The following is a 13,417-nucleotide window of genomic DNA, read 5'->3' on the forward strand; positions in this document are numbered from 1 at the left end:
CTAATGATTCCTGGTTAGACATTTTGTGGGTGGCAGAATACGCTTACAACAATTCTATCCACTCTTCTACTGGTCTCATGCCGTTCTATACCTTGCATGGTCGACATCCTCGAACATCTGCATTTGACCCTCCAGATCCACTAGAAATGCCGGCAGTTAGGAACCTTCATGACAAGATTTTAACCGCAACCAGGGAGGCCCAAACTAGCTTAGTGGCGGCTAAGGAATCCCAAAAGAAGTTCGCTGATCGACATAGAAGTACTCCTCCCAGTTTCCAAGTTGGTGACTCTGTCTGGTTGTCATCCAGAAACCTGGCCTTAAAGGGTTCTAAGAAGTTTCTTCCCAGATATTTAGGACCATTTGTCATTGAAGCTGTCATTATTCCAGTGGCTATGAGGTTGACACTCCCGAAGAAGATGAGAATACATCCAGTTTTTCATGTTTCTCTATTAAAACCGGTAGAAGCAGAGACACGTTTGCCATCAGCCCCACCCCCAGTGGAAGTTGAAGACGATCAACCAGAATATGAAGTCAGGGAGATTTTGGACTCCAAGATAATGCGTCATAAATTATTTTACCTGGTAGATTGGAAGGGTTATGGTCCCCTTGAGAGATCTTGGGAACCTTGGGAGAATATTCATGCCCCAAGATTGTTAAAAAGATTTCATCAAAACCACCCAACCAAGCAGGGAAGGAAATCTTTGAGGGGGGTACTGTCATGATTTCCCAACGAGTTCCCTGATTAAGCCCATGTTTTTGTAGGTTATTATTGCTCTGTCATTTGAGAGTAGGTATTGTTCCCATTCAGATCCATATAGTAAGTCATGGGGAAATTGGTATTCCAAAATGGACGCCTAGTGGTGTCAACCAGGAACTAATCTGTAGGTCTAGTCTTTTGCGACCTCTGTTACAAGTACTCATTTTCTGAGGAGACTCACGCTTCGCATTGCTGACTGCCTTGCAGTAATGACGCTCACCGCGGTCTCCGTGGAATTCCAGTCAGAGTTTCCCTGCCCTCCCAATTTTCAGTCAGAATTCTTTCGTCCTGTCCAATGGTCTCCTCCTCTGCTTACAGCCAGTAGTTTCCCTTATTATTTGTTGTTCCCTAGTTGCCGTGTCCTTAGTTCTAGTCTGGAGTTTTCCTGTCAGAGTTTCGTGAGGAGTACACCTTACACACACGCAAGTACCTGTTTTCAAGGTTTCCCGTGGGTTACCAGTGTTTGTTGTTTTTCGTTGCAAGTGTTTTAGCAACGGATTAGTTACTGTGCATTTCGCATTTTGTTTTTTATGCTTATTCGCATTGTTCCGCGCGCCAATGTTTGAAACTCATTTGCTGTGCCAGGTTGCCGTCACACTGCCCGTAAAATTTTGCCAAGCTTGTAGCTAGCTTCAACATTCTTTGCTTCTTGTGACTCGCTATAGTGCAAGAAAGGGTTTTATCTCACTCCGCATTACACTCTGCTGGTAGTTGTTTAGTTAGATCCCTATTGAACAGCGCTACACCACTTATACGGAACAGAGTGTCATCTGAAATTCCACTATTGCTCTCCAGTTTTTAAATTATTAAGGCTTACACAGTTTTTTCTATTTTTAGGAACCATCATAGCTTTTGTACTTCCTTTTCACAGCTACACTCATATTGGTTATGACTTATTAGAAATTATTTTCTCTGTGCCACTTAGACGCCTTTATTCCATTATATAAGAATTCTATTGGCATCCAGACTACACCGTTTCTTCAGGACATGCGCCCCTGTATGAATGCAGGATGGAGGGCTCACTAAAAAAGAAAAGAACCTTAGGTGAGCTTTTCCAGTTGTTGGTTATTATTCTTTTTTCAGGACTGGAGAGTTATTTCAGAATAGAGTAGGAACATTATAAAGGAGGGATGTTATCTTGTCATCCTTTCTACAGGGATAGTGATTTACTGAAGTTCCAGGGAGTTCTTCTGGTGTTCCCGCAGATTGACAGGTGAGTGTTACAAAAGGTGCTATGAATGCACCAACAGTGACAAGCGCCTAGCAGTGAGGCAAGCCCCCATGCTGCCCACCGAAGTCCCCAAAGGGGTGTGGCGCAAACTAGGGTTGGATTTCATTGGGCCTCTGAACAGCATGCCCCCAGAACACAAATACGGGATAGTCACGGTCGACTATTTCTCCAAATGGGTCGAAGTTGACTTCACTTCAAACATCACCACAAGCACAGTCATCGAAGCACTCACCGCCATATTCCAGCGGGAATGTCTCCCAGAAGAAATTGTCACGGACAACGGGGTCCAGCTGGTCTCTAGAGGAATGGAGAAATTCCTCAAACTCAACAACATTCGACAGCGGAGAGCAAGTCTCTACCACCCACAGGCCAATGGCCTGGTCGAGCGGGCAAACCGCTTCATCAAAGGGGCGCTGCAACTGGCGCATGCCTCGGGCCTAGACCCGTACAAGACAGTCAAGGAAGCCGTAGCAGCCCACCACATCACCCCCCAACGCTGTCACCGGTGTTTCGCCATTCCATCTGCTAAGGGGGAGAAGGGCAGCATCCACACTGGTGCCACCTTGGCTCCATCAAGTGAGAGCTGACGAAGACGTGGACATAGAAGACGTAGTTTTCCGCATGCAGCGTAACAAAGAAGCCATGAAGGTTCAAGGGGACCTGCGTCGAGCCGCTCACCTCACAGCAGTTAACAAAGGCGACCTAGTAAAGATACGCCTCCCCCACAAAGACACTTCGACTGGCTCCAGATACAGCAGTCCCATAGAAGTCCTGGAGAAAGGGTCAAACCACATTTGCACTAGCGACGGAAGGAAATGGAACCTAGAAAGGGTGGCCATGTACCGCAGGAAAGGACCTATTAAACAGCCACACTGGGAAACCGGAGAAGATCAAGGCCACCAGGAGACATCCGAAAACCCTCGCCTGTCAGAAAGAGATGCCTTGGAGTCACACTACGGCAATGAGCCCTAAAGCCCCAACTCTCCAACCCCACTCAGGGAGTCACAGCGAAGAGCAAGACAAGGAGAACCCGAATCACCCACACCTCCCCAAGAGTGTTCCCGCAGTCCTGCCCCATGTCCAGATCTAAGTAGACCTCAGAGAGAGAGAAGGAAGCCCAGCAAGTTTGCAGACTTTGTCATGGAATGACTGTCCATCCTTTTTCCAGTAAGGGAGGTGTGTAGGGACATCACATGATCGCGGGAGCGTGGTCTCGCGAGATCTCGGCACAACGAGATCTCGTGAACCCGCGCTCTGCGAGAAAACGTTCCCGCCAGTGTCGGCAAAGCGCCAGACCAAGTGGTCGACCCACAGCGCTGCTCCTGATAAGGAGCCATCAAACCGAGGCCCTGAAGAGCCTGATGATCCTGCTTCCAGGGCATAAGCCCAAAGCCACAGGAGGCCACATGGGGGCCCTGGAAGCTTACAGCTGCCATCCTTGTGCACACCTAGCCCCAGTGAAGTAACTGGGAGGCCCTGAACTGTGAGTAATTCCCCTGCCTACACGAGGCCAAGTTTATGTTCACCAGTTTGTCTTGTAATAAAGACAGTTAGAACCCACTGAAGCATCCTGTCGTCCTTAAAGGCCACAACAACGTTTCAAATTTAAAATGCTGCACATTCTTACGTTCCCATGATGATATTTGCTTTTATGCAAAACGGCAGAATTGGGTTTTACGAAGAGATATTGTATTCCGTCCTATCCTGGGTCCACGCCCACGGCCCCGCCATCACCCTCCTCCCTGCAGACAGACACGCCCCTCCAAGGATGACAGGGTTCCCCTCAGTAAATTCTTTCCATTTCCAGCACTTCCTTTAGCAATGTAAACATTGTTGGCTTTGCCAATGCTTGATGAATTTGACGGGCTTTGAATGGCACAGTGCGCAAACTAACTCGAAGAGAGCGAAAACTAACGTGAATCTGCAAACCTACGGACTGAAACGTGGTGGCCATTTTTCAACGGAGTCAGTTGATGTTGGAAACTTGAAATGGCAGCCGCTACCCAATTCATCCCGAGGCTGTTACTAAAGCTGTGTGTCCAACCATTCTGTAAAATGGCTGTGATGAATGTCGCTAAAATCATTCCCATGAGCGAACATTTTTCAATTATGTTATTAATATGTAACTATGCACCAGCCTCGCTCTGATCTTCCCGAGGATTCAAAATCAAAGTTAAACCATCAGAAGCTATTTGTACGGTTGCACATGAACACTGCCCTGTGCCCTCAGATATGTGCACTGCAGAAATACCGGTGTCAGCCATGTTAGTCGTGTGATCCCCAGAAGGGGCGGGGCTACAGAAGTAACCCGCCATCTGCGCCCCGCCCCTTCATCCTTGAAACCTAACTAACATGGTTGCCGCTTGATACCGTTGCCAACGCCGTGCGTGCGTAGTTCTCTGACAGCCGACTTTTGAAAGCTATCTTTTGCTTGCCTACCGTTTGCACCTTTGACTGCAAGCTTCTGGCCGCTTCGCTCTACGCTGATAGAGAAAGCGGAGACTCAGGTTGTCGGAAGCCATGTCCTCCTCCAGGACCCATCCCGACAAGTTCCGGGTGAGTGTGTAAAGCGCGGGCTGAAGCAAGCCACTCCGCGTGCTGTAGGTGACGCTGGTTCGGCGCGCGTTCCCTGTCATAGAACCCGGAGCAGCATTGAAACTTAACGTGGGGAAAAGCCCGACCTGGCTGCTGTAGAGTATTCACGTGTGTCTCACAGTGGTGCTTATGGCGGGGGCCTCGTTGTGGTCCTCGAAGCAAGTAAAGACCCGATAGCAATGAACACAGCCATTGGTTACGTTATTAGTTGCCTACATTTGGTTAGCCACATATGGGGAGTAATGACAGAACTGACAATGCGCTGACCGAAAAGAGTCATGCGGTGTAGTCTGGACAGTTTCGAGACAATATTCTGAAACACCAGACTACTCTTACCCCACCACATTTCTCCTCTACTGCTAACCCGCACAGCGCGCTTGCCAACATTATTAAAGGATTGCCATTTAAATATGGCATTGATTAGTGCCTCAAATTAAGAAGTAGACATTACTGTAGTGGTGTACGGGTGATTGGATGCCAGGTTATGAGTGGAAAGCTTTGATTGCAGATAACAAACATAAAGAGGTTGTAATGAGTCTCTCAGTCTTTACCAGCTGTTTCTTCACTGCTGAGCTGGGGTTCATAACTGGGATCTTAACGTGTGTAGCATAGGCCACAGGCCTGTGTGCAGGAGGAGCGCTGGGAAGTGTCCTTTCATCTCCTGGTCTGCTTGCAGTCTGGCTGTGAAATGGCCATGGGCGTAATTTTAGGAGGGGTGCAGGGGTGTTTGTCCCCCCCCCAACTTTCATGGCACATGATTTTCTCCCCATTCATTTGAATGGGGCATTTTTTTTTCAGATGACATGTCCCCCCCCCCAACATTTTCACCAACGTTACTCCACTGGAAATGGCGTACATAGCAGCCTAGAAAAGCTGCTCCCCATATACTTCCTTTTGTCGAGCAGCTCGGTCCTACTCCATCATGAACTCTCTGTACCTGGTCGGTCTATGCTTCTCTCGCTGTGGGTGACTCTCACTGGACAACACTCTTCTTGGTGGGTTCTCTTACTCTTCCCGGATCTGCGGTGACATGTCTATCTCCTCTTGTTGTTCACTTACTCCTCGTGCGACACCTCCTTTGCTGCTTCCTTTTTGACTCTCTTCCACCCTGTCTTTTTTCTCTTGGCTCTTCGTATGGTTTTTGCTCATCTGCAGTTGACTCCTCAGCTGATTCTCTCCTTTCCGTTGCCACACATACACACATGCCTTTCGTGGGCCACCGGTTGAATGCTCTCATCTCCACCGACATTGCACTCTCTATCCTCTCTCTTGAACTGACCACTCGCTTCTCTGACAGCAACTCACCCGGCACAGCCACTGGGCCTGAAGATCACCAGACCCATGAAAAAGGTGACAGTTGCGGCCTTTGCCTCCACTTACACTCCTCCTCCCTTTTCTGTGGCTGACACCCGCCCTGACACAGCCTTCACTGCTATCTCCAACACTCTTGATATTCTTGGCCCTGTCATGAGGGTCCGACTGAAGCCTTCTAAAAAGTACGACTCTGACCTGGCTGCCTTTAAACGCTAGGGCAGGGCAGCTGAGTGGAAATGGAATGCGTCTGGTGGACCATCTGACTAAATGGCCCGCAGCCTCTTTCAAAGGCAATACGACTCTGCATCCACTCCAAGAAGAGTCTTTATTCAAGCCTGCATCTCCGCCGCATCAAACAGCAGCCAAACATTTCAAAGTCTGCAAGGAACTGGCCAACCCTGCAGCAGCCTTCTGCTCTGTCACTCCCACCCAGGACCTCTGCTTGGCCCTGGCAGCACACTTCACCACAAAAACCCAAGACCTGTCCCCCCCCCCCCCCCCCCCGCGGCTTCCATATCACTCCCCCTTTTCAAGTACCCTGGGTCACGATGCACCATGAACCAGGCAGGTTGGTAAAAATACTACATTTAATTAAAAATTCAAAAGAAATCATACACTTTAATATGGGACAGCAATCACCGAAGGGGTGATAATTACAATGAGAATGTGAGCAATGCACTGGGTTTAACGTTCTAGTGGAACATATGCACAGCGGAATAGGAGCACTTTTTCATTTAGGACAGATATCGCCAAAGTTAGAATTTCTCCCTGCAATGTTCCCTCAACCCACAAATAATCGAGTGGGTAAACAGAAGAAGCAAGTAATCAGGAATGGGAAACAGGATCCAATCTGACCTTCCCTCCCCAAATCAGAGAGAAAAACTGATTTTAAACCGCTTTCAATGTTATGAACTGACACTCGGAAATTGATAAATAATGAATGTGTGTTAAACCGTAAAGAAAATATAATTCCTCACCAAAGCAACAGTGCAAAGACACTTAATCACAAATAATGGATTACCAAGAGCATACAGTTCGAAAATGAGTGGCAAGTTTAAAACGGATTGCAGCAAAATGATGTGTGAAAGTTGCATTTTTTTCCATTCCCGCCTAAAATGAACCAAACGGTTTTTAATAACGGATGAAATAGGTTTTTTTGCTTGGGGGCGGGGGGGAGAATAGCTGTAGATCACAGGTACAATATGGAAGTGAAAGTAAGTCTCTAGCTGGTAAATTGAGTGAGTTATGCAAGATCTAGAAAGGTGTAATTTGAGTCAAATGAGGGTGCAAAAAGAGGAAAGGAAATCAGTTGTGACAAGAACTGTTTTTTACTTTACACTAGAGTATTCAGGCTAGGCCACCAAAGGGGGACACAGTAAGCTCCAGGGTTGATTCGCGAGTTCAACCCTCACACCAGCGCCCAACCTTGGCGGAACCAGTCCAATCTCTCGAAATAGGACTAATGGCTTAGGTTTACACAAGACAAAATGATTAAAGAGATGGCGCTAGCACTAGAATCAAGAGCAGGGTTGCAAGAATGATTCTGACAATTTGAACACGTTAGCAGTGTAAGGATAAGGATGACTTGGAGAATGGGATAAGGACAATGTCAAGATCTGCTATGGGTTTAGATGGGGTGGCGATACTTAAATTCCACTTTTAGTTTTGGATTTTGGATCAAGGGTTCTGGTCACTACCCGGTAGGGGGCCTGGCAAACAGCTGGTCACTGTATAGCACTTCTGGACTGGCAATTCTGGTCACTGGACACTAAAGATCAGCTGGATGGCAGCTTTGCAGCAAGCATGCAATTAGGGGTATCAGGATGCTTCCCAAAAACATCACAGCTTTCCCCTTTGGTTATTTGGGACTTTTAGTGGGATTTCAGATTTGAGGCCTTACTGGAGCAGGATCAGCAATGCTTGGGTTTTGCAGTGGGCCCTAGAGTATGGTCAGCAATGTTTTGGCTTGTAGTTAGGATCCGGAATCTGGATGGATGGAACAGGACGCCGGCACAGGAAAATCAGGAAGAGTGTGTGTAAAGTCTTGTCAGGCACTCTTATTTATTTATTTATTTTTATTAATTTTTTTTTATTTTAAGTTTAACACAAGTTCTCTCAATGAGAGAAGAGAAAAAGTTACATATGCATCCATATTCGTTACACAGGTGGAAGTAATTCCAATATACAGCGCTTAGTTTCATTTCTATACATCCAACGGTATAACAATGGAAAAAACCAACATATTATTCTCGTTCTCTTTATACTTTTACAACTTCCCCCTTCCCCCCACCCCTCACGGACTAAGAAATCGGGCTACCAAGGAGTTGTGTTTTCATGCACTCGTTGTCGCAGGTTGAAACTGTTTTGATGTGGTGTGTTCAGGGACTCGCCACAAGGAGGGTGTCTTGTCATGGGTCCACTGATGCCTGAGAGATAGCGTAGAAGCAGTCTCATAACTGGTAGAGGGGGAATGATACCCAAGAGGAGAAGGACCTAGTCGGGCCCTATGGACAGTGAACCCTATCTCCATTTGGGGTTGGATGTCTGTTCGATGTGTGTTTGCTTAGGAAATCTGCCCACAGGACTTCACACTGTGTTGCCCTGCCGTGGAGTGAGGCAGTAATTTTCTCCATAGTACATATGTTCATTGCAACACTAATCCATTCATTCTCGATGGGGTCGTAATTGATTTTCATTTGGTGGCAAGTAATGCTCGAGGAGCGAGCAACAGATGGGGAGCTAGGCCTTGGACTCTCTGCCACTCGTCCTCTATTTTCTCAAGACCGAACAGGACAAGATGGGGGTCCGCCCTTCTTTGAATACCGTCTAGGTGTCTAATCCACCCCAAGACCTCATCCCAATAGATCTTAATCTTAGGACATCCCCACCACGTGTGCCAATAGTCTGCGACTGTTCACATTGACGCCAACAGAAGGGGGAGGGTGATTGATACATTTTGTATAGTTTGTAAGGGTTATACTGCCAGCGGTGCAAGAGTTTGATGGAATGGAGTTAATATTGGCACGATATAGAAGTGCGTGTTGCCATGCGGCACATTTTATCCCACACGTCTTCATCAATTTCCGACCCCCATGTCTTTCCCCCAATGTGCTCTGAGGTTATGTGTGTTCCCTCTACCTGCCTCCACTAGTAATTTGTACATGGCGGAAATCGGGCCCTTCCTGTCAGTCTTGGAGTCCAACAGTTTTTCGAAGGGGGTGAGCTCCCTACTCAGTTTTTCCTTCCATGCTGCCTTTAAGACCCCTTTGATCTGTAAGCAGTGGAAAGTGGACAGCACGCCTGTATTTAGGGTCTCTGTTAGCTCCGGGAGAGTGATAAAGGAATCGTTTTGGAGAAGCTGGCCCACCCTTTCTAGTCCTGCTTCATACCACGCCTGGAATCTTTCAACATTGGGGATGTGGTTATTTATGCCTGGGGACCATAGGTGGCTCGGTGGAGACGGCCATGTTGGGATTTCTCTCATCTCTGGACCCTCCCTCCATATTTCCCATATGGTGGCAAAGAGCGGATGCTCCTTCGTCCTCATCAACACTCTTTCGTGGGGCCCATAGCAACTCCGAGAGTGTTGCTGGGTCTAAATAGTGGTTGTCCATTGCTATCCACTGTGGTTATTTTTGGTTACGTAAGTGAGGGACAAGCACCTGTAATTGGGCAGCAATATTATACTTCTTGAGGTCTGGGAGGCCTACCTCTCCTTTATCTTTGGGCAACATTAATGTGTTGTAGGCGATCCTGTCTTTTTTTTTCCAGTGCCACATGAATTTCAGGGTCGCTTTTCTAGCCTCGGTGAAGTTTTGCTCCGTATTTTAATGGGAAGTATCTGAAAGTTGTAGAGAAACCCCGGGAGACAAGTCATCCCTAAAAATCGCATGGTGTCATGCTCAGGCGTCAGTCCAAGGGAAGAATATCTCGTTTCGTTTCCATAATGTTCCCCCTCCGGGGGGCTGCAGAGGTATTTGGACCGATTGACCTTGAACCCTGATAACTGACCATATTCTTCAAGGAGGGATCTAGCTCGGGGAATGGATCTTTCAGGATTGACCACATGCAGGAGAATGTCGTCGGCATGCAATGCCAATTTGTACTCTGTGTGTCCCAGGTGCATCCCTTCTATACTTCTCATCGTGTGTGCTAATGGTTCAAGCGATAAAGCAAACAGGATGGCCGACAGTGGGCATCCCTGTCGGGTACCCTGCTTCAGTTGGAACCACCTAGAATATACCCCATTTACAAATACCGAAGCTGTAGGCATCAAATAGACCGCTTGGATTCCCTTTCTAAGCTTGGGGCCCATCCCAATTTTTTCGAAGGACTCCCATTAGAAAGTCCCAATCTACCCTATCGAATGCTTTTTCTGCATCGATGGAAAATAGTGCGGGATCAGTGTTCAGGTTGTGGGAGGCATGTACAAAGTGCAAAGTCTTGCGCATGGTGTCTGCACCCTGGCGACCCAGTATAAAGCCCACCTGGTCAGGGTGGATGAGGCGGGGAATGTATGTTTAAATTCTAGCTGCCAAAACCCTTGTGTATATCTTTGCATCTAAGTTGAGTAGGGAGATAAGAAGATATGATCCGCATTTCTTGGGATCTCTCCCTTCTTTTGGGATGACAGTTATGAGTGCTTTGACAAATGAATCCGGAAGTTTCCCCGTCTCCAGGACCTCATTAAATAGTTTCATTAGAAAGGGTGTGAGCTGTGAGGCAAATGTCTTGTAAAAACCTGCAGTATACCCGTCTTCGCCTGGGGATTTACCTAGTGTTAGTCGTTTGATGGCCTCCTGAATCTCCTCAGTTATGGGGGCGTCCAGGGTCTCGGACTCATTGTATGTCAGTTTGGGCATATCGATATCAGCTAAATAGGGGGGTCCGATTCTGTCTCTGGGGTATACAGGGATTCATAGAAGTCTGCAAAGGCTTCGGGGATGGTGGTCCTACTTATAACCGTGTTGGGTCCTCCATCTATTTCCTGTACTCTGCGTTCTGCCTGCTGTGCTCGTAGCCTGGCTGCCAACAACGCGTCTGCTTTGTCTCCTTTCTCATAAAATTTTCCTTTTAGGAAAAGGAGTTTACAAGCTATTTGGTCATGTTCTAGGAGACTGAGTTCCTCCCTTTTTTTTCCTTGCTTCACTGACTTTTATGGTCCATTACGCCCCCTTCCTTTGCTTCATTATCTATTTGGGTGATTTCCCTACGGAGTCGATTTTCAATCGGGGTTCTCTCTCTTTTTATTGGCTCCCTCCCTCATCAGGACGCCCCCTCCAGGTCGCCTTGCCCGCATCTCCATTTTCCACCTCTAACTGGTAGGGATTCCCATATTATATCGGCGGTCACCATGTCATGGTCAGACCATGTGATCGGTGTGATTTGTGTGTGAGGCCGTATCGCATAGATCTCTTGAGAGGTAGAGGTGGTCAATACGGGCGAGTGTATTGTGTGGGGCTGAGAAAAAGGTGTAAGCTCTAACGTGGGGTGCATTCGTCTCCACACATCAGTCAATCCATACAATTCCATCATCGCCCTGAATTGGGCGTGGTCTCCTCAGAGTTCATCACGTGTTTCTGGGTTACCGGGTTTCCAATCTAACGTGGGATCTGCCCATGTATTAAAATCTCCTCCAATGATGATATGGCCCGTTGACTGTAGCATGATTTTGGGGATTGTTTTGGAGAGGAATCTAACCTGCCCTACGTTGGGGGAGTAAACCGTGGTGATCATAGTGGACCCATTCCCAATGGTCCCTGAAACAAGCAAGGCTCGGCCTTCTGCGTCTGACCAAACCTTTGTGGTCTTGAAGTCTATCCCCTTCTTAATGAATATTCCCCCCCCCTATTTAATGGTCCAGAGCCCCAGAATTCAATCCCGGATCACCTCCCCAGGACCGCCCTCTCTTCACCCTTCATATATTTAGTCTCCTGCAGTAAAAGGATATCGATATTTGATCTGCGAAACTCTCTAAAGACAAGTGACCTCTTGGTCGGTGAATTAAGACCTTTGACGTTCAGCGTTCCCACCCTTATGGCATCCCTGCTATATGGTTCAGCGGTCATCGTAACAACGGAAACTATGACCATACATACTCTCTGACCATTTCAACCCGCTTTCTCTGTGTTTAAACAACCACGTCACCATTGTACTGTTCATAGTCCTTGAATATCCCCTTGATTTGACACGTGCCCTTGTCCGTCTTCCCCACCCCCCCCTTCCTTCTTCCTGAGTTCAGTGGCGTCCGATCGATCTTAGTTAAACGAACTAGCCCGGAACCGAACCACCAGTGGAGACCGTTACCTCATGGTCCCCTTGCAAAATAAGCATCAAAATAACGAATGAGCCCCTGGTAACCTCCCCCCAGAGCGAGCACATTTCTGCAAGATAAGTGGAGGTGTCAATCACGTTACCCCAATAAACACCCATGTTTACTCCTTATCAAATGTCAATTCAAGCAAAGAGTACCATACTTGTCGAGGGTCAGCTGCCCCCCCTTCTGGGGAGCCGTTTCCCCTGCGATATTTCCTCGAGCCTTTCACCTTCTTCCTCTTCGGGCCCTGTATCTGCCATTCCCTCCCGTCCTTGGGGGCATGGTCACGGGATTCCGCCCGATCTTGCGGGCCTAGTAAGTCAGATATGCAAGCTTTGATTTGTTGCTCAGAGCTCAACCTGATCCTTGTGCCTTCATGTTCGAAAGAAAGAGAAAAGGGGTATCCCCATCTGTAGCGTGTGTCACAAGATTTAAGCCATGTCGTGAGTGGTTTGCACATTTTCCTCAAGGCCAAGGTCAGGGAGGAGAGGTCCTGGTATATGGTTATTTTGGATCCATTTAGGGAGATGGTGCTCCCGCTCCCTGCCTTTTCTAACACTCATCCTATCCTGATAACGGTGAAATCTTGCCAGGACTGATCTCGGGCCTCCAGGTGGGCCTCCCGCTCTATAAATGCGCTCTTTGAGTTCATCAATGTTGTCATCGGCAACCAGGAGTTTGATGTCGTGAAGGGTTGTTTTCAGGTCCTCTTCTGTTTCCCCTTCTTTCTCTGGAATCCCCAAAAAAACGTAGGTTTCTCCTTTCACGATTCTCCAAATCGTCCATCTTAAGTCTAAACTCCTGTTCTCTTTGTTCGAGCTCAGTTATTGTGTGGGCCAGCTGTGTTTCCAAGACATCGATTGAGGCCTGGTTGTTTTCGACACCTTCAACCCTATCCTCTGTTGTCAAGGCGCTGTGTAAGTTTGTCAATCTTTCCTCCTATATTGGCTCCCATGTTCCTTATTTCCGCCAGTAAATCTGCTATGTCTCCTTTTGTGGCGGCTGTTTCTGTATCTGTGATTGGCGATGTGGCCATTGTGGAACCGACGTCGATTCGGGGTATCGAACCGTATGCGTATATGGCAAGTTTCTTTCAGGCATTCATGCGCCTGATGTCGTAGTTTCAACGTGTCGGACAGTGCCGCTGCTGGAACGCCTTTTGCCACAGAGGAGGCACACGCCCCAAGGTAACTTATTTCGTGCT

The 13,417-nt window shown here is 47.6% G+C and overlaps 1 protein-coding gene across 1 annotated transcript in view; it reads left to right on the forward strand.

Moving 5' to 3' along the window:
- Positions 1–4,312: 4,312 nt before the first annotated feature.
- E2F6 (E2F transcription factor 6) overlaps positions 4,313–13,417 on the forward strand; it is a 439,338-nt gene continuing 430,233 nt past the window's right edge. The window contains exon 1 of the mRNA XM_069605960.1: positions 4,313–4,544. Within this exon, the coding sequence (XP_069462061.1) occupies positions 4,509–4,544 (36 nt within the window). The 5' untranslated portion in view covers positions 4,313–4,508. The remainder of the gene's footprint in view (positions 4,545–13,417) is intronic.

This window comes from Ambystoma mexicanum, chromosome 4p (assembly GCF_040938575.1).
Source record: "Ambystoma mexicanum isolate Mex_15411 chromosome 4p, UKY_AmexF1_1, whole genome shotgun sequence".
Classification (NCBI taxonomy): domain Eukaryota; kingdom Metazoa; phylum Chordata; class Amphibia; order Caudata; family Ambystomatidae; genus Ambystoma; species Ambystoma mexicanum.